The sequence below is a fragment of the Pituophis catenifer genome, unplaced genomic scaffold (assembly GCF_029215685.1).
Source record: "Pituophis catenifer annectens isolate HBS135680 unplaced genomic scaffold, rPitCat1.0.hap2 SCAF_1, whole genome shotgun sequence".
Taxonomy (NCBI): Eukaryota; Metazoa; Chordata; class Lepidosauria; order Squamata; family Colubridae; genus Pituophis; species Pituophis catenifer.
The window spans coordinates 222,635,134-222,658,052 of record NW_027256881.1 but is presented as its reverse complement, the minus strand read 5'-3'; the positions used below and the strand labels follow the sequence as shown (position 1 = coordinate 222,658,052).

At 37.6% G+C, this 22,919-nt stretch overlaps 1 protein-coding gene across 1 annotated transcript in view; it reads left to right on the top strand.

Annotated features, from left to right (window-relative positions):
- KALRN (kalirin RhoGEF kinase) overlaps positions 1-22,919 on the top strand; it is a 537,699-nt gene that overhangs the window by 434,434 nt on the left and 80,346 nt on the right. Inside the window, exon 34 of the mRNA XM_070949954.1 lies at positions 7,781-8,027. Coding sequence (XP_070806055.1) covers positions 7,781-8,027 — 247 coding nt within the window. The remainder of the gene's footprint in view (positions 1-7,780; positions 8,028-22,919) is intronic.

Here is a 22,919-nt window from a genome sequence, read left to right as displayed (position 1 = left end):
TTGCTGACATTGGTAAGGAATTCATAAACTTTGCTACAGATTAACTAATCATCTTTATGGAAGTTTCTGGTGCAGATCTGTGCACTTTGCAACTACAATTTCTTCTGTTTCAGTTTTACTTTCTTTGCCTGTGAACAAAACATTTTAATATCTAGCTAATAATTAGATTACAAGTTAATAGTTTATTTGTTTTTATCTTTTTAACTGTGTTATCTCTATGGCTTGTGTTCTGATCATTTTAGTTTCAGGATTCAATGAAAGACCGTACCATGGTACAAAAATAAACTACTATAGTATACAAGAAGTTGCTGCCTTTTTTTTTATTTTGATAGCGCCCTGAATGATGGCTATCTTGTTCACAGCAATATTTTACATGTTCTATATACTTTATATTTATATATATTTTTATATTTATATTTTTACTGCATTGTAAGCTGCTCAGAGTTGCTTTGGATAGTGAGATGTGCTGTGTGTGAGAGAGAGAGAAAGAGAGAGGGGAGGGAGGGAGGGTGCAGATAGAAAGATGCTTGAAAATTTAAGTATCTAAATACATATAAGGAATGTAAAAGGGAAGTCGGGAGAGCTAAAGGATAATAGGTAGTCTCAGGTGATAACTACAGTGAATCAAGAGGAATCAAAATGCTTCCCAACAAAAACTCAGGAACTGAGAACTGAACTGAGTTCATTTCCTCCCGGCCATCTAATCATGGAGCTGAGATGGATCTGACTCTTATGCCATTTTATCCATGGGAAGAAATATATAAGCACTTGCAGTTTAGAATAGAATAGAATAACAGAGTTGGAAGGGACCTTGGAAGTCTTCTAGTCATGCCAGCCACATGACCACAGAGATGTCTTTGGACAGCGCTGGCTCTTTGGCTTTGAAACGGAGATGAGCACCACCCCCTAGAGTCGGGAACAACTAGCACATATCTGCAAGGGGAACCTTTACCTTTTTATAATATAATGTATTATCTTTCTTTATATTCCTGTATTATTTTTATAAATCAAGGCAGTGACCATACATACCAATGGATAGAAGTAAAAATGTCATGAGGTAGATGTTAGGGAAGCATGTAGCATAGAAATGTAAATAGTAAGCTAAATATAAATAAGGGAATATTAATATAAGATTAACAAATGCAAGATGCAGTATGATAAACCAAACTGAGGCTGTAGTATGATGATATGTAATGTTATTTAGAAATTGTATATATATGGGGGTTGAATCAACCTCAGTCGTATGTATGTGATTGTGTTTCGTTATAGTCTTTATTTTGTTTATGTTTCTAATTTATAATAAAATTTTATTAAAAATAAAAAGGCAGTGACCATAGTAATATTCCTCCCATTTTCCCCATAACAACAACCCTGTGAGGTGGGTTGGGTCAAGCAAGAGTGACTGGACCAAAATCACCCAGCCAACTTTCATGCCTAAGACACAACTAGAACTCAGTCTCCAGGTATCTAACCTGGTGCTTTAACCACTAAACCAAACTAGCTCTCAAGTTTCCTGACACCGCCATATCCTTCATCTTAGTTCCAACACTAGGTACCTTTTAGTTATTAGTTTTTAAAAATGTCTATATGTAATGTGTGATATTAATTTGGTTAATATTCACCTATCTCATGTCAGGAATGTGGAACAGAAATGTGGAATTTAGTAATCTTAGGACACAGAAAATGTATATTTATTTTATAAAGATTATTTTATAAATAAGTCAAGGCAACGGACATACCTAAATACTCCTTCCTCCCTTTTTTCATACATACATGTCAATGGTGGGTTGCTTCCGGTTTGGGCGAACTGGTAGCAGCAGCGGCGGGAGGCTCCGCCCACCCACCCAGATGTCATCAAATACAATCTGCGCATGCGCAGAAGGTTCTGCGCATGTGCAGATGGGGCGCACATGTGCAGATGGGGTGCACATGTGAGCGAAGCGAGCGCATGTGCACGAGCGAACCGGTAGCAAAGGTAAGTGAAACCCACCCAATACATGCATGCATGCATATATACATACATAATATATATAATGCACCAAATATAAGGCAGGTCTTTAAATGTCCAAATGTTTAGGCTTCTCTCTGGCCATATAGACAGCTTTTCCAAATTTATATTGTACATCAGCAAGGATAAAATGGCTATGATATTTTTAATTTACAGTAAAACTGTTTTTCATTATTCCCTGCTTTGAGTTATGTTTTTAAATGTTAACTAACATTCTGAAATAAATAAAACAAATTTCTCTAAAGTTTTTATTGACATATTTCACAAAATCAGGTTAAAAATTATTATGCATTGTTTACCCAGAATTTTTATCTTGCTTTTTGTTCTTTCATTCAAATGGGAGCAGGAAAATCAAAGGGCATTTGACAGTCCTCCCACAATGTTCAACGGTCAAGTTTCTTTTGCTTTTCCTGCTCCCATCTAAATGACACAGAAAATATGATCTTTCTCAACTGATACTCATCTGATCTTCCTGTTTAGATATGGAATAGTATTTTTATCATTTGTGGATGCCCTGGTCTCCTCTGTTCTCTTTCTCTCAGTTACACGATCCTGCTAAATAACACTGGCAGTTTTAACAAAAATAGAAAGTTTGTGCTGGTTTGTTTTAATCCATTTGGAGAGTTACCTTCTTAAGTATTTAGGAATAATGTTTTCACAGATTTAGGCAATATTTAATGAATAAGATTTTTCATATACTTTATACTTTACCTAGGTTTTCTCACTACCTGTAACAATTTTTTTCTCTCTGAGTGATAAATAGAAGGAATAAAATGCATTGGGTTTGTGAAAAAGGAAAATGGTTCTTAGTTAAAGAAACTTATTTGTGCAACCATCTTCACAATGTTGTTTAGCATTCCCACAGATTACTTTATGCAGGACATATTTACATAGAGCATGAAAAAGCTAAAACTAACCAGACATAGTTATTTGGCTAGTTGTGATGTAATTGGATAATGTTTTGTATTTATTTTCAGTGGTAATAGTAAGCATTTTCAAGCATAATAGCTTACACTAAATGCAACAGCTTTTATTATAGTATGTGCTATCCTTGAATCCAGATCTGCCAAAAGACTTTCCTTTTTTTTAGTCTCACTTGCTGCAGCATTTATGAAAATCTAGTAGTTTTATTTAAAGCTGTAATAGTTTACTCCATACACGAATGCCATGACAAATGGTAATTGACTTTTATGAGGGCAAATCATGCTATAGAAATAAAGACAGGTAATGCTAAACCTAGGACCACAATTGAGCCCAAAATTTCTGTTGTTAAGCAAGACAGTTGTTAAGTATACAAAAGTATGAAGGCTATTGCTTAACGCATTGTAAGCCACCCTGAGTCTCCGGAGAAGGGCGGCATATAAATTAAAGCAAAAACAACAAAAAAAGTGAGTTTTGCCCCATTTTACAATCTTTTTCCCATAGTTGTAAAGTGAATCATGCAGTCTGGCTTCCCAACGACCTTTATTTGTTGGGAGCCAGCTGGGAAGATTACAAATAGTGATCACATGACCTCAGGACAGTGCAACTGGCATGAATACATGCCAGTTGCCAAGCACCTAAACTTTTGATCACGTGACCATGGGAATGCTGCAACAGTTATAAATGACAGGCTATAAGTCAATTTTTTTGCACTGCCTTTGTAACTTTGAATGGTCACTAAACGAATGTTTACAAAAGGGTAGAAAAATTGGCAGAAAATCTCTGCTCTAGCACCTCCACCTATTTTATTAAGGCTAGTCTTTCAGAAGTTCCAGAAAGATGGATTTTCATTTTACAGCTAGTAAGGCCTTTGCTGAAAATTCCGGAGGTTGAAGCCCACATAGCTAGAAGGTACTCAGGTTGGGAAAAGCTGCCATAGCCTATTTTTTAAAATGCTATTTTTGTTGTTCAGTGTTATAGCATTTGAACTTGGTGTTAGCTGGAAAATTAATTACATTTTACAATACTGGCAACGTGTGATATTTCCTATCCATCATATGATCCATCACTCTGCACATTTTTTTTTCTTGTTTGCTTTTGCTCAGTTATATGTTAACATTAACTCCTTTTATTGAACACAGATATGTGGTTGCCCTGGAAAAAGATGTTAAGGAAAATGAATAAATGTTAATGGATACGCATACAGCAAGGAACATTTACTTGTGTACTTGTACTTGTTAATTTTTCACTGTCATCATAGTCTGTGCTTTTATCATAAAATCATGAAAGTGTACGAAAAATTCATACTTGGCAGATAGGCTTTTGTTTTCTTTGCATTTTGTAGCATGTGGTTCAATTCAAGTTGCTGGGTTGTTTTTTTTTTTTACCTTTATGCCCTTTGTGGCATGGGGCTGCATTATTTGAGGGACCACCTCTTTCCAATTACATCTCCTGCCCCATCTGGGTTGGCAGAAGAGGTATGTTGCAAGTCATGTCTGTAAGAGCCGAGGTGGCGCAGTGGTTAGAGTGCAGTACTGCAGGCTACTTGAGCTGACTGCTAGCTGCAGTTCAGCAGTTCAAATCTCACTGGCTGAAGGTTGACTCAGCCTTCCATCCTTCTGAGGTGGGTAAAATGAGATTGTTCGGGACAATATGCTGACTCTGTAAACTGGTTAGAGAGGGCTGTAAAAGCACTATGAAGTGGTATATAAGTCTAAGTGCTATTGCTATATCTGACAGGAACTATAGGAGATGACCAGGCTGAGCCCGAGGGAGGAGTCAAACACATCATAAATCACAAGTCCCTGTGCGCCCGCAAGAAATCTAAATCCAGCCCACCTTGAATGCCTCTCTTACCTCCCGCTCATTTCTCTTGACTGTTAGTCAGATTCTTGTAGGCAGCTTAAGTTTACAATAAACCTTTATACTTATTTGAACTGCCTGAATCTCCTGATCTCCCTGATGCTTGACAGGACCAGGAGGTGAGCCTATTTTGCTGTGGCACCTACCTATGGAACATCATTTTCTCTGATGCGAGAGTGGCTTTATCTCTCCTAACCTTCCGGACAGCCATTAAAACTTGATTGTGTCCATAGGCCTGGAGAGTCATAATGGAATGCTGATTTGATTAGGTGGCTCCATTGTGTGCAATTCGATGCTCTCTCTTAGCCTTTTATAATGATATTAAATTTTTGATACTTTTTGAAATGTTTTAAAATTAAATTTTATGGCTTTGTGTACTGTACACCACAGTTATCCCATATGAGATGAGTGGCCATATAAATATGATCAATAAAAAAATATGTTGCTTTTGTAGGGACTGAGAGTGTAGCCCCATTATACACTTACACGGTGCTTATCTGAGAGTAAATTCCCTCATATTCAGTGTATGTCCACCACAGCTAGTGGTGGTGGTGAACCAATCATATATGAGAACCTGCCAACAATATAAAGTAGGTTATTGGTTAGTATAGCATACTAACCAATGCTGTATAGGACAGGAACTTTTATTTTAACAGCTGTAGTAGCAAAATTTTGCAAGTCTGAATATCTTTCCTCTGTCCCCTGACTTTGCCTTTGTGTGAACTGGGTGTGTGTGTCTGAGACTTTTACTCAAATTAGTGTCTTGGTGTAGGCTCAAGCCATATCTGTCTGATTGTTGCCTTGGTAACAGCTCTTTCTTCTGTCTTTCAAGGCCATTCTCTATGTCCTTTACAGAAGCCCACAAACAGACATAAAGAAAACAGAATTTCTCAGCAATTGAATGTGGAGATTTAGTACAAAATAACTAATAATATGCACTCTATGACCCCATAATGAAGAGTTATTAATAGAAACTATCAGACCCCCTTCCAGAAAACTCTTCCTGAAACAGCTGAGTGCTATGACATGGATAATTCCTAAAGCTGATGCACTATATATAGTCACCTAAAGTGCAAATTTATGTGAGCTCAATTCCATAAAACAACATCCTGCTACCCATATCTAACGACTCCCAATAATGAAGAAACCAGTAACACTGTGTCTCCTGGTGGTCAATGTAATTAATCACTGATACAGGGGGAAACAGTTTCTAAAACGATATCATTTGCTATCGAAACATGGAAATTCAACAACACAGGAATAAATCAGTTAAAAAACTCATTTTTCTTTTCCTCAACATGAGCAAACCATGGGATTCTGACTCACACTACTTGTTAATATGTTTGCAACTCAGCAGCTTGTTGAAATGAACTAAAAGGAAAACTTGGTATTCTTTCAGGGAGGTTAGAAATGCTACCTCGCTGTTATAATGAAAATTAATTATCCAAAGGATTTTCTTGTAGCTGCTAGAAACTACATCCTGTACTTGGTGAATATCAGTATAATTAATCTGGCTGGAATCCAAACGAGCTAGAGAGCCATAGTTCAACCTATACCTTAAGTGGCATTTAGCACAGGAGAAAAAGAAATACCTTATTAGTAATGATATATGAAAGTCAGAATGTTCAAATCTCTTGAATTAACAGCATTCAGTTTTCCACCCAGAGTGGTGTTCATTGATAGTAAACTTTACTCATTACTTCTGATTTGGCCCAGATCACTGATAGTTGATAGTAAATAATCTATTCGAGTAGGATTTAGAAGCCACAGAATGTGCAAAACTACAGCAAACAACATCCAACTTGATTTGTAACTCATAATTAGCTCTAATTCTAAATCAGGCCTGCACAACTCCTAGATAGGGAAAGGGGCAGATTGGTAGATTAAAAATAATTACAATCCACAAATAACAGGTGGCATACTGATCAGCTGTTTGTTAGCTAGCTGTGTGACTATAGCAGTTGGAGCTGACATTGTTTGTGAGTCCTAAGGTGTTGGAGGACACTTGGCAGCATGTATTTTGTGACAGAAGTGGTTCCATAACCTTGGTAGCATATCCATCTTGGCAAGAGAGACATTTGGCCACAATGGATTATAAACTGCTCAAAAACATAAAGGGAACACAAGCAGAAGACATCCAAGATCTGAATGAATGAAATAGCCTTATTAAATACTTTGTTCTTTACATACAGTAGTTTATACACTGCTCAAACAACTAAAGAGAACATAAAACTACTGTATGTAACGAACAAAGTATTTAATAAGGCTATTTCATTCATTCAGATCTCGGATGTCTTCTGCTTGTGTTCCCTTTATTTTTTTGAGCAGTGTATTTCAAAAAGTGCTGGCACACCACACAAGGCTGCATTTGTATGCCTACTCTAAACCAGGGGTGTCAAACTCACGTCATCATGGCATCGTCACATGACGTATCGGGACTTTTTTCCCGTTTGCTAAACTGGGCATGGGTGTGGCCAGCACATGACACATCTGGCCTGCAGGCCAGGAGTTTAACACCCCCGCTCTAAACAGTCAAATTAAGATTTTTTTAAAAAAACTGAGCAAGGTAGTTGGGTATCAGGGTTCAGTATAACCTAATATATTGTTTTTAAAAAGGTAAAGGTTACCCCTGGACAGTCATGTTAGACTCCAGAGGATTGTGCTCATCAACGTTTCCTACCTGAGGGCTGTGTGAAGAAGTTTCCAGGGTCATGGGCCAATATGACTATATGCCAAGGCACATGGAACCCAGTTACCTTCCCACTGAACTGGTACCTATTTATCTACTTGCATTCAAACTGTTAGGTTGGTAGATGTAGAAGCAGGAACGGAAGCTCACCCCATCATACGATGCTTGGGTCTCGAATTGCCAACTTTTGGTCGACAAGCCCAGCATCTTAACAGCTAGGCCACCGCACCTCATTAAGATATTGTTATAGTCAGTCAAATGTACTCTACTTCTCTTATTTTCTTCTTTTTCCCTCATAGCTGTCTGGAGGATGTGAACTAACTGTGGTGCTCCAAGATTTTCTTGCCAGTCACAGCAGTGAACTGACTATTCAGGTGGGACAGACGGTGGAGTTACTGGAAAGGCCAAGTGAACGGCCAGGCTGGTGCCTGGTACGGACCACAGAAAGGAGTCCACCTCAAGAAGGTCTGGTCCCCAGCAGTGCTCTCTGCATCTCCCATTCCCGGAGCAGTGTAGAAATGGACTGCTTCTTCCCATCAGGAAAAGGTAAGCATCAAATCAGTTAAATTTCATCAGTCAGGTCAAATGTTTTGATAATCATTGTTCTCTGCATTTGGATGCATCTATTCATCTTTTCACCTTTGTCTGCCTAAGGGAAGAAGATAATCTGTGTATGTTTTGTTTGTTTGTGCCGGGGAAACTGATTTCATTGCACCAATCAGCCAACCTTAATATCAATTATAATTCCACCTTCTCTCTTTCTGGATAGAACTGATTGGCTTCTCCTTGCAACATTGACAAAAGAAAAATCTTAAATAGTAATTATCATTAACACAATTTTTTTTTAAATGGATAACAATATTTGGGATTTTGAATTAGCTATTTCAAAAGCAAGCAAAGTGGAAGCAGGTTAGGGAAGTCAGGAAGAAGAAAAGCAGCTTTTGACTTGGAAAAAGAATCTGGCAGAAAAACGAATAGTGAAAAGCAACAAAAAAAAAATCTGAATTAACTCCTTTTACCGACTTGCAAATAAGAGTTCCCTTTAAAACAGTTATATCCATCTATCCTTACATGCACTTACATAAAAGAAAAATTATAGCACTTAACAGAATAACAGAGTTGGAAGGGACCATGGAGGTCTTCTTGTCCAGCCCCCTGCTCAAGCAGGAAACCCTACCATTTCAGACAAATGGCTGTCCAATCTCTTCTTAAAAACCTCCAATGTTGGAGTACCCATAACTTCTGAAGGCAAACCATTCCACTGATCAATTGTTCTGTTTTTAGGTTTGTTCTCTCCTTGATTAATTTCCATTCATTGTACTTTAGAGAATAGGTTGACATCCCCCCCCCACTTTTTTCTGGCAGCCCTTCAAATATTGGAACACCCGTATCATGTCACTTCTTAGGACTGGACAACCTGCACATTCCTGCAGCCTTTCAAATGTTTTAGCCTCCAGTCCCCTAATCATCTTTACTGCTCTTCTCTGCACTCTTTCTAGAGTTTCAACACCTTTTTGTATCATGGCAATCAAACCTGGATACAATATTCCAAGTGTGGTCTTATCAAGGCATTATAAAGTGGTACTAACACTTCATGTGGTTTTGATTCTATCCCTCTTGTCAATGCAGTCTAATGACTGTATTGGCTTTTTTGGTGGCTGCAGCACACTGTTAGTTCATATTTAAGTGATTGTCCATTAGGATGCCAAGATCTTTCTCACAGTTATTACTACTGAGCCAGGTACCACCTATTCTATATCTGTGCATTTGGATTTTCTTGCCTAATTGTAAAACCTTATTTTTCTCATCGCTGAATGTCATTTTGTTAGACAGAGCCCAGTGTTCAAGTCTGTTGAGATTCTTTTGTATTTTGACTTACTTTCTGGGATATTGGCTATTTCCCCCAGCTTGATGTCATCTGTAGGTTTGATGAGTTCTCCTTATATCCCCTCATCTAAATCATTGATGAAGATATTGAGGCAGAACCTAGAGGTATTTCACTGCATACTTCCCTCCATGTAGATGCAATTCCAGTATGGACTATGCACTGAGTACCGTTGGTCAGCCAATTAGTTTGTCCAATTCACATTTTTCTATCTTTTCAAGTACTGTAGTAGGTTGTGGTCTACTTTATCAAATGCCTTATTAAAGTCCAAATAAATTATATGCACAGCATTTCTCTGGTCCACTAATTTGTCACTTTGTCGAAGAAGAGTATAGTTTCAGTAGGTATCTGACCTACTGACCCCAACCATTAACTCTTTCTCCTTGAGAAAAGAAATTTTCCACATGTTATCTCTGAAACCATGAAACTCATACTCACAGAGAATTCATAGTGCAAGATAAGCAATGGAATAATTGTAACTTCAACACACATGCCCATTAGTTCTTCAGTTATAAAACATATTCTTTTATTTTACTATAAATATATGGAAGGAGCATGAATTACAGCCCCCCCCTTGCTAAAATACAAAAAAAAATCTAACAAGAAATAAGAAGTAAACTCCATCATTTATTTCTAACAAGATGCTAAAACTCTAAGCCATTGCCAGTCTGGCAGTGAAACTAGGAGAACAGACACTACACTCCATAAACTAAATTGTGTCTTCTTAGATCATAAGCATTTTAAAATTATTTTTCTCTTTTAATCCTTTTTTCTGCATGAAATTTGCATTTCATGTTTTGGGATCTTAAATGAATAGATAAGAGTATTGGAAAAAAGGCCAATTTGATTGCATATATTGCATGTATTTTACTAAAGGTCTTCTTCACTGTAATTAGACATTGTTGGGAATGATAGCTTGATTAGGAAAAGGACCAAAGATGTGTTCTAACATTTTGAGTCTTCTCTGTAAAATAGGAAATGCTTGTAATTAATATATTTATCTCATGTTTATTTCCAATATAATGTGCAGAACTTTTTATCTCCATAACTGTTTTGCAGTCACATGAACATAAAAATACTCATTCTCTCTCACACATAAACATACACATGCACAAAATGTGTTTGTACTTTTAGACAAAGCCCCTCTTGAACTATTTTCAACTCTCATGATTGCCAATCCATGCCACTTTCCGTCAGATTAATGTGCTATTCTTCATTCTCCACACAAGAGGGCACTCTCGAGTTACACTGCTAGGAAATTATCAGTAACGGTTATTCAATGAAATAATGAATAAACGTTTTTAAAAAAGGGAAATACTCAATAGCATAAAATTTAGAACTGAGCAACCTGTTGCAAGGCTCATGCTCAAAATGCAGCAGCTTTAACAATCTGAAGAGAAGGGTTTCATTGTATTCTCACTCTTTGTGAAGCATCTCTTTCAAACGCTTCCAACAATGTTAATAATAGCAGAAGTCATGGACTTCAATAACTTTTCAGTTATATTGTCAAACTCTATGTAGATTCTCCCACTTTTAACCCCATCTGATTGAACGCTTCATCAGACAAAACAAAGATCTTTGCATATTCTAAAACAAGAACAAACCTAGTTTGTCAGGAAGAAGAATTCTAGCAGAGCTATCAATTTTTACTTAATGATAGTTTCCCCTCACCAATACACTTTGAAAAAAGAAAACACATTAATACTTCTGTCTTCTTTAACTCAAAATATAGAAGTCAAACTGGGATATTTTATTGTCCTGTGGAGAAAATAAAATTAACAAAGAGACTGCAACCTTCCCTCTCCCCTGTCTTTTAGATAGGACAGGAGTCAAAATCAGTTCCTCTTTTTGTCTAATCCCATCACATTTAAATTGACCTTCCTTGCCTGCCCCCAGGCAACACCTATGCAATTTCATAAAACCAGAGAATAGAGACCTCCTCACCAGTTCATAGCACAGCCCAAGGGCAGCCATTACAAGGAAATTGCAACTTAGAGAAACCCTAACCTTCCATCCTACGTCAGCTGATGACTTCAGCATTCCAACTTCTTCACAGTGAACTTCTTCAGCTCTGCTTCAGACCCATTTTGCCTCACAATAGTACTAACCCCAGCTACACTGAGAAAGCACCCCCAAACTAACCAGCAAATTGGATTCTCTAGCATGTCCCACCTTGTAGCTCTCAATCTCTATAATAATCTTCTCCATTGTTCAAGGTCCTTCTTTCTTCTATAGCAGGCACCCAATGTATTTTGCACTAAACATGGTTCTTCTCGATGTTGTGTTCATATGGGACACATAAGGTGGTTAGCCAAAACCAAATATACCCATTTTAAAATTCAGGTGCTGGGTGAAGAAAGTCACTTTATTTTTTATGTTTATCTTTCTAAGAGCTCAAAGCAGGTATATATGGCATGCCTTCTGGTTTTTGTCTAGAATAATGGTCCATAAGGTAGGTTGGGCTGAGAGTGAGTCACTTGCTCAGTCATCCAGTGAACTTCCAGAGCTGAGGTTGGATAGGTTTCCTAATTCTAATTCAGTATCTTAGCCATGACCCATGGAAGAAGAAGCCTAGAAACAAAGAGAGTACACATCATCATTTTTTTACACTTCATATGCTTGATTGGGTTAACAAGCCTTAGAAAACTATCAGGGTTTAATTTATTCACAAAGATGTCTATTTTGAGTTCAAACCAGCGGTGGGTTTCTCATATTCTTACCACCGGTTCACCCCCGGTGTGAGTGAAGCGCACTCGCTTCACACGCACAAGCCGCACCTTCTGCACATGAGCCTGAACTTCTGCGCATGCACTTTGCTCACACACGCGCCTTCCGCGCATGCGCCCAGTCTCGGAAACATGGCTAAATAGGACGGCATTATGTCGGGGCAGGTGGGCAGGCCAACCTGCAGTCGTCACTACCAGTTCGCTCGAACTGGTCTGAACCGGCTGAATGCCACGTCTATACCATTGAATACCACTTCAAACCACTATGATTATTCTTACAGTAGCTTGCCATTTATTAATAATAGTTCCATATTTTCTTTTATAATAATTTTTGATCTGGATTATATGGTATAGTAGATCAGAAAGCCCTGAACTAGTTGGCTTTGTAGCTAACCATATCCAAAAATAATACATAGGGCTTTCAACAGGGTCAGTAGCTAAATCCTAAAATTAAAAGTTCTTCAGCGCTGATGTAATAAATCTCACTTAAATAAAAATTCTCTTTCACAAATTAAGAAGCCCCAAAAGACTTTAAGTAGCAACTAGCTTTCCTCCAAATGTAAAGAGGTATACAGGACTTTTACCCAGGGCTCAGGGAAGACATTAAACCCAAACCCATGGTTGCAAACTACAATGGCTAAGTCCAAAATAATAATAAAACAGTACCTGGAGACAGCAGAATAGAAAGAACTGGAGAAGATCACAAAATACAAGGCTCTGCAAATAAATGTAGAACGACTATTGCAAAAGAAAGTAAATTATCAATAGAGAAAGGCAACTTGGGTATAATCTGAAAATATTTGGAGCACCACTTGAATACCATCGGTAAAATCACCGCCAGTCAATTGCAAAAGGCAGCTTTATTTGGAACAGCTTACATCACGGGTGGCAAATTTGTCAAGTCACGTTGCAATCATGTGACATATTGTGACTTTTTTTCCCTTCACGGAGCTGGGCTGGGTATGGCCTGCACATGATGCATCCAGCCCACGGCCCGCCAGTTTGACACCCCTAGCTTACATCATCTGACAATACCTTTAACATCATCAGAGAACAACATCTCTCTATCCTAGGTCCTTGGGAAGGACTTGATAGCTGGATAAAATGCCAAACCCAGTCTAAACATATGTCTAAACACATGACTGAGTGCAACGAACCATAATAAAAATAAACCAAAGACAGGAAACAATGACCATCTGGTTAGTTGCTGCAAAACAATCAACAGATTGATGAGAAACAATAGCATAAAGTAGCAACATTTGAATATCTGCAAGAAATACCTTTTGCAGCAAGCAAGAACTGGTGGGACCACAAAATAGACAAAGTAAGATCAAAATAAAGACGCTAAAGTACTCTGGGACGTTAGAATTCAAACAAACAAGCATGTGCCACACAATACTTCAGATCTGACAATTGTTGAGAAGAAAGACAAAAAAAGTCTGGATAGTGGACATTGCAGTACCTGGAGACATCAGAAGAAAAGAGAAGGAACTGGGTAAAATTATAAAGACCTGCAAAAAGAAATAGAATGACTATGGCAAAAGAAAGCAAAGATAGTAGCAATAGCAATAGGCGCTTGGGTGCATCTAGCACTGACAAAAATCAGTATCAGTCAATTGCAAAAGGCAGTCTTCCGTGGAACAGCTTACATCCCAAGGTGATACTTTCAATGCCATGAAAAAAAAAATCTCCCTATCCCAGGTTCTTGAGAAAAATTCGATTGATTGCTAAAAGAAAAAAAAAGGCCAAATCAAAGTTTAAACCTCTGGCTGACTGTGCAAGCAATCATAATCAACCTTAAGTGTGTTGTGTGAAGTAGGCCATCACTTCCAGCTATAATGTAGCTTTGTTTGTTTTCATTGTCAGTCTGGTGGATAGAATGGTACTTTATAGGTATACACCTATTGAAAGCCTATTGTGAGGACGTGTTGTTCTTTTTAAGTGGAGTTTATAGAGTAATGAAATTCAAAGGGTGGTGCAGGATGATATGACCTGTCATTGCTATATTGGACGGAAAGGCAGGCAAAGGAGCAATTGCTGACATTTCCTTTTAAACAGATGCCCTGCTTTGACTACAGGAAAGACATTGTACTTCTCACCCTTACAGAGGCAGCTTATCCCACCCTGATATGAGGAAAGAGGTGGGTATTTTCAAATACCCATTGCTTTCCTCTTAAACCATGTATCATCATGCAAATTCAATTCTATAAGCAATATGTCTGTTGCAAAATTAAACAGCCGGTTTGGTTAGATTGCTCAGCCAGTAACTAGTATACTTTCCAGGAAATGTTGCACTGAAGTTTAACATAACTGTAGCATGAGCTTGCTTGCTTAGTTGGTGGTGTTGTTGGGGTTTTGTTTTTTGTTTTGCTTATCCCTCCATAATTTACTGAGGAAACTTGTTATTTGGAATCTTTCCACTGGCCCAAAAATGACCATCTAGCTTTACTGAAAGTGTTGTTTACCGTCCAAGAAACCCACTGGCCTTCCTGTATGTTTCCAGGATAATTTTTGCCACCTGTACACTTCCTCAAAATTCAACAATGATGCATTATGCTTCCCCTTTCTTGTGCAAAACAGGGCACATGGATGCTGGCAATTTGCATTCAGTTATTGGAAAAAGTAGCTTGCTTGAGGCAGGTGTCCCACTGGAACTTTTTTCATGTTTTCATCATCTTATTTTAATGAAGTAGTGACGTAGCATTTGTGTTTTCATGATCTGGTTGGTTCAAATGAATGTAATTCTTGGCTGCTTTCAACCTATGGGAATAAAAGACAGGTAGCTATTTGGTCATTAAAGGGTGAGGAATCGCCAAAATGCACAGCCTATTTATTAGAAAGGAAAATGTGTGAGCTGATGGGTTTGGTATTGGGATGGGGTGGGGGGCAGGTGAATCAGTTTAGATGAAAAGATTGTGTTGTTCCTTCTGATACAGAATCATATGTCACTAGCAAGAATCAGAAAATTAAATATTGTCATTTGATAAATCTCCATGCATGAAATATTCAACTACTTTTTGCCTCTGACAAAAGACTAGCAAACTACTTATACCAAACAGTTAATGAAGATACATTAGATCAATAGGACTAGGCTACCAGCTGTGGGCTACCAAAATCCAGATGATCACTAGATAAGAGCAAGATCTAAAATTGTATTGTTCATAGGACATATTAATTCTTTCTTGAGACTTATAGGCTGTAAACTATCATCATTGGCAATTGTAGCATGCAAAGGAATATTAATTTCTTAATTCTTTCAAGAAACTAGCAACTCAGTCAAAGACACTAGGGTAAAATATGGTGCCTTGCCAAACTTCATTTTTCATTTTTTTGAACGTGTGCTAATGTTTCATATTTACTTCCATTTGATCAAAAGTGTAGGTGTCATTGTGCGCACTGAGTAACAATCAACCACTTACTGGGTTCAGATATCCCATTAAGTTAAAATTGCATGGTAGATTGGCTTAGCATGTTGTGAAAACCCAATCACTGTAGGTTTATAACTCATAGTTTACAACATAGTGCGATCTAGGAACTCAGCTAATTATGATCAGGCAAACAAACCATGATTTATCTTGATATTCTTCCTCTTAAAATAGGTGTAATCCCCTAGTGTGCATGATTAAACAGTTGAAGGTTTTCTCCCCTATTTTTTTTATGACAAAAGCAAGCTTTCTCACCTAATTTCTGTGAGTTGTCAGAAATGCAGTGCTGAGTCAGTTGTAGCAATGACCAATCCTAATGTAATGCTGCCATTTATTAAGGACATTCCAAAGGAATTTATGGTCCAGAAACATCATACCATAACAAACTAAGAAAAGCAAACAGCTCCCTGTGGTATTCTTCAAATAGATAAAATAAGGAGTATAAATAAGGAAGGGAGTGGCAAAGAATCACAGCAAAGGTTGACAGTTTTCCTTCTAAAATGCTGAGCAGAGACATTACTAAGAAACGTTTGCCAGGCTCTTAAAACCGTAATTCACAGATTAGATTCACTGAAAGTGAAATAATGAAGGAACTACATGTAGTCCGCAATTTACGGCCACAATTGCAATCAAAATTTCCATTGCTAAGCAAAACTGTTGTTCAATGAGTCGTACCCCATTTTACAACTGCTTTTACCACGATTTTTAAGTGAATCACTGAAAGGGTTGAATGAATTATGCAAACGTGAAACGACGCTGGGCAACTGGCTCAGATAACATCATCCCACAGACACATGATCACACCGTTTGTGAACTTCCTGCCAGCTATTCCCAAGAAATGTTTTTAAATATTCTCCATAATATACATACATACTTACATAGGGAAATTGGGGAAGGAGGGATCCTTTGGAAAAAGATTTGAATGGGATTTATTACCAGCTATTCTCCCTCGGCTAGGAAACGGAGATAAACAGCGCCCCCTAGAGTCGGACACGACTGGATGGGAGAATACTTTTACCTTTACTCTAGATTTGAGTTGCCTGCTTATCAGGTGACTTCTCTACCGCATCTGAACATTGGGGACATTTTTGGTTTTCTGTACTACAGGTGCAGCACCTACCCCTATAACATTCCCTCTGAAAGATTTCTCAATTACAACGCTTAGCTCCACGCACTTAAAATATTAGTTCCTTGACCACGATTTCTCCAGAAAACGAATCGGGGGGGGGGGTGGATTTCTTTTCTTTTCTTTTCTTTCCCAATAAAATCCCTCCCAAAAGTTCCCTTCTAGGGGATTGATCACAAGATCTTGAAACAATCGGCTTAGTTAGGTGGATCCAATCCGAAGGACAACGCTGCCTACTATTATTATTATTATTATTATTATTATTATTATTATTATTATTATTATTATTATTATTATTATTATTATTGCAACGTTTGGGGTGGGGGGGCAGTCCATTGTCCTTTTACTAAATCACAGAGTAATTCATTGAAGTGCATTCGAACTTCAGGCATAAAGAAAAAGAAAAAGCTTCGCGACTGATAATAGGCGTGCTTTGCTCCCTGGCGCGGTATTGCACAATGTTGCTTCAGAGCCCACGTTGTTGCAAGCTCGGGCAGATAACCACCAGCTGGGGTTGTGGCCGTGAGCCCGCCTCTCTTGTCCGAAAGCTCCTCCCTTTCGCGGGGTAGGGTGTTTTTTTTTTTTTTCCCCTCTCCCCTTCCCCTCTCACTTTCCGTGAGATATTGCGGAATCAGTCGCGTGGAATGACCCGGGGGCACTCGGCGGCTACTTGCTCGATTTGACATGGTTGTCTCCCAGGCGGAATGAAGGAGGGGAAACAAGCTGCGTACACCAGCACGTCTTGCTGGGGCTGGTTTCTTGCGAAGTGTTGCTGCTGCTTCCCAAGGTGCAAAGGTTAGTAGTTCCTAAAACGGCGAGGAGGCACTTTAAACCACCCAACAAAGGTGGATTTGAAGACAGGTTACTCGCGTCCGGTTAAAGCAAGCATGTTGCTCTCCTCCCTGAGTTGTTCAGGGTTTGTTGGTTGGTCTTTCTAAAATTCCCCACAGAGATTAGGGAGAAGATGCTGAGTGGATGTTGCCTTTGTGACTTTTGACTGCTTCTGAACTAATATTGCATTTATTAAGGGGTTCTCTGTGAATTCCCCCTCGGATGGGTTTTGCCTGAAGAGAGAGAGAGACACCTTTTACAACTGCTTATTGAGCCAGGATATGTTTTAGACAAGGTGGATGATTATTAAGCCATTCATTATAATTTGCTTTAATATGTGTATCTTGTTATTCTTTGCATGTTTTATGAAGCCTGTTTCTAGATCCAGCATGCTAAACTATATCTATTTAACTATAGATCGTTGAATCGGCCACAGTTGACTGAGTTCTTACAATACGCTAAACTGATAACCAATAAATGTAAATGCACAGTTGCTCTCTAGTCAGCACAACTGTGGAATAAGTAATATAAACAACTATAATACAAAGTACACTTAGGAGTGGAGAATAAATAGTTATTTCACAAGAAACAATAAGGCTTTGTTTGACCATCTAAGTGAACCTGTTTACAAAATTAGAAATTCAGAATCTTAAATATATTTTTCCCTGCTACTTTTTTTAAAAATCTACAGATTCAAAATATTTTGGCAAAAGCTCTCTATATAAATAAAAATTGAATCTCTCCTGAAGCTGAAAAGACAGTTGATACCTACAATGTATACCAGGGGTCCCTGGTCCATGGACCAATACTGAGCCGTGCAAACAAGTGAAGCCCCATCCACAGGATGCAGACAGCACACAAAACCACATCCCCTCCGGTCAGCAGAAAAGCATCTCTCCATGGAACCGGCCCCTGGCGCTAGTGGTGAAATTCAGCCAGTTCTATCCTGCTCAGGCAAACTGGTAGTATCAGCGGCAGGAGGCTCCGCCCACCCACCAGGATATCATCACATCCCATTTTTGACCCTCTGCGCATGCACAGAAGGCTCTGTGCATGAGTGGAGGAGGCACACACACTCACATTTGCGAACCGGTAGCGAAGGCAAGTGAATTTCACCCCTGCCTGGCGCCCAAAAGATTGTAAGCTTTTCCCCTTTCTCAGTATTTCTGAAAAATGCTGAAAGTTAGTTTGTATCTAAAGCTTTATATTAATCAGTTAATAAGGTGTGAATGGTGTCAGGTAGTTCTGTATAGTGCCTGGCACAAGGGCACACAGAAATACTGTGTAGATGTTTTTTTTTCTTTATTTTTTACTATTGTCACTTAAGTTTATGCAGCATTTAATACAGTTGGTCTCTTAATAACTTAATGAGGAAGACGTTGTTAATATATTTTATCCCACTTTATGCCAACTCAAGTTTATGAACATACCTAATGTTCTTGCCTGCTCAACAACTACCCTGGGAGATTGGCTAAACTGTGAGTGATTGGCCCAAAGTCACCCAGCTGATTTTCATACCTAAGGGAGACCTAGAACTCAGTGTGTAGGCCAGAACCTTAGCCTCTATAAATGTGCTTGTGTGTATATAAGTATAAAATATAAACATGACAGAAAAAGTAATAGCATAATATCAGCATATGTCAAATAATCTCTAGACCTAGTTAATTTGCTGCTGGGCCAAATCTTGAAGTATCAATTGGCAGAATCTATAAGCCCCAATTCAAAATTTGAAAATGTTTTGTAGAACTGAACCTTTATCTGCCAAAAGAAGTAAAATAGAACAATCCTCGCTGGTATATTAGTCAGTAGTAAAGAAATAGATGTCTTGATAAAACAAGTGTACAAAAAGACATGTGCTAAAATCTCAACTTGTCCTACATTACAAGGACAGATTTTCCCTAAAATAAGTGAAACTGAGAAAGGGAGTGTCTGCTACCTAACTCCAGGAAAGGAACTGGTGGGAGAGAAACAGATACTTGCAGTTAAATTGTGTAATGGTTTCTGTAGGTAAAGAAAGGCTGCTGAATGATCCAGGAATTAGCCTCTGGAATATTCCATATAGTGCTCCTTACTTGATCAGAGCTAGACAACATTTTGGGAGGAATTTACTATCCTGGTTGATTCATTTAACCTTTTCTTCTTAGGCTTCTAATTTGAAAAACAACCGCAACACAAACTTCCATATGCCATCATATACCCATATTAACTTCTGTGGGTATCAAGATATTTTAGCTGGAGCATAGGGTCTGATGGACCTAACCTGGTTAAATTTTACTAACAGCTTAAATGCATAGAACACTTAATTGGGTTGGATCCCAGCAAGAGATTACCGGAAATTTAGACAACAGGAGAAATGCAAGTAATCTTAAATTTTAACAGACTTCCTTCTACCCATTACAATCCCCCCCTCCCCACCTCAAATTTCCTTCAGTGTCTGCTCTAAAAGTTAGGAAATTATCCACAGTCGTGGATTTTTAAGATCAGAGAATAAATCTATCAACAACGGAAACTAACATTGTTGATAGAATTATTTACCTTCATTCTACTATTGGTGTTCTCTGATGATTTAAAAAACTCTAGATATCTATGTTCTAAGGCTATCTTATAAATTCTTAGAAAATAAATACAGGGCACTTGGGAAAGATGTATGTGTAACCAATAATTTTCTAAACAATTACGATTTCTGCATTTGAAAATTACATATAATCTCAAAGTGCTGATTATCAGGTAAATTACATGTTATGTTTTCATACTTTGTATTGGCATAAAAATTATGGCTAGTGCTTCTGTGATGTAAATGTACAAATTATGCTTATTTTGTTGTGTAGGATATAATGCATTTTATTGAACCTATAATAGGCAGTATCAACAACCCACAATACTGTGTAGTAGTAGCCTTTCAAAAAGATGTAAGATGGGTTCACACCAAACCTCTAAATGGGGTTTGAGCTGAGCATGATTCCAACTACTGTGATTTTTGAATTATAAGTGAGCCAAGCCAGTTATTTCTTGACAAACAGTCCCTAAAAATCTGTAGATTACTGTACTGTTTGAACCGAGTTTCAATTTTCTAAGTGTGTTTAAAATGCTTGCCATTAGTAGTGTAAACCTGTGTTTGAGCAGAGAGAAAAATTATGTTTTTTAGGATTCAGTTTTGTTGAATGATTTACAGAAAGGAAAATTAAAATATTACACGAATATATTACGATAGGTTTATTTTAAACCTATTTCATAATCCCTGTTTGCTGTATAATTTACAAATACATTTATTATTAAGGGTTTTAGGAAATGAGCAGCTTTTCTCTTGGGGGAAAAAACCTGAGAAACTAAGCTAAACTTTAAAAAGGTATGTTGACTGATATGCTCCTAGAAATAATACTGTTTTGTCAGCCTGATTAAAAAGTGGTGACTTTTAGAAACTTCTGTTCTTTAGTCACATGATTTTTCTCTTTTCCCATTTCTAAACACACAAACTATTGCATTTTTCACAAGAAACACTAAGCAACAAGATATTTTCCTTTGTCACCCGGGTGATTATACAAATTCAGATTCCAGCATTGCAGAAAACTAGTGAGTATTAATGGGAATAAGACAAGATTCAAATGACCTGGTTTATGTCAGCCTTCCTGTGGTAGGTAGATCAGACAGGAAACATGACCAAATATGTTAATTCTACTTTAAAGCCTACATTAACAAAATCTTGCAAGTCTAAATAAACAAATCTCCCATGTCTCCTTTACAAGTTGAGAAAGGGTTTCTTTTGAGCCTCTTGCCCAAACCATTAGGCACCTGTGGGCTATGCCATCTCTTATCTGGTTGTTCCCTAGGCAGGATTTCTTCGCCCCACCTCTCAAGGTCTTTTTTCACATACAGTGTGTTACATGTCACATTTATTATAAATGTTATATTATTACATGTGATACCTATTACATACATACATTATAAAACTTACACGTTACATTCAGTCAAAATTGCAAAATGATCACAATTTTAAGTAGATTTTACTTGAGGAAAAACACAGCATCTTTTACATATCTCCAGTTCAATACAGTAAAACCCTAGGGATAACTTTAATACATGAACCTTGACATTATGATAGACGGATGTGTATTACTATGTGGGAAAGATTGATGTATGCTACTGTGTTGAAAAGTGGGAAAGATACAGTGTGAAATATAGCTTAAAATAGAGAATAATTTCTAGGAGTTAGTGTGTAGGAGTGTGTATATAATTTCTTATGTACTTGTTCAGAATCAGAAACGTGCAACATGTCCCAAAGGATAATTCACTAATGGGGACCTTAGAATATGTTTTGTTGTCTTCCCACAAATAAGTCCATTCATATGTTGGACAAGATCACCAGGCAGTTTCAGATTCATATAAGAGTCACATTCAGCTGTGTGGCCTTATAAATCTAATAAATAGAATCTCTTAAGCTTCAGAGGCTACTTTACAAATCTAGGTACACTTTTCCTTATTTTTACTGGAGTGAAAGATACTTCTATTTGGGTTAACATTTGGAATGGAAGGGAAAACCCAGGTAATATAAGAAATGAACAAATCAATTACCCAGATTACAGGTGTTTAATAGGCCCAGTGTAAGAGTTTTGGTTTCTCATCTGTCAGGAATGCTCAACATTTCCCATAATGTATGTGTGTAGATGTAATGATCATAACTAGAGTTATTATAAGTATAGGATATAATTATGTTCTGATATTATTATAAGTCTGTGTAGTTTTTGTAGCTCCTCCAATTCCCCTGTAACCTTATTTCTCAAAACATAGACTGTGATAAGTACCGACTGAGAGCTTCCCATTCTGCGGAAGATCACTTTTAAAGAATTTAAATCAAGCCAGAAGTAATATGAAAACAGACTTGTTAAAAAGAAACAGGATAGAAGTTTAGCTTGCTTATGCTCTGTAGATTACTGATAGATGGGTTTATTTTTTTTCTAAAGCAAAGTTCCAAAATGAACTTTATTTAATATAAAAGTTTCAAATGTTAGCAGGAACTGTGTCTATCTACAAATAAGTCTGTGTTCGGTTTGGCATGATATCTTGGCATGCTGCTTTTCTATACATACATGCACAGACAGACACACACATGCCTTTCATATGGAACACTATTTAAATGTCATCTGCTACTGCTCTTGTTCTAAATTAAATCTGAGAATATATTTTACCCTTTCATATATTCCTAAGAAAGGCTGAAAATGCGGGTGTATAATCAGGCTATGGATCTTGTAACATCTTGTGGCTACTTGTAGATGGACATGCTTTTAATCCTACCCCTCCATGAACACTATGGAGCAATTCTCTTTTTTTAATACCTCAGAAAAAAGATGGAAAGTTCACAAATAGAAGACAGTAACATCTGCATCCCCCATAAAATACCATGAAAGAGGCAGGATTATAGGGTGCTTAACTATTAGAAAACATATCTGG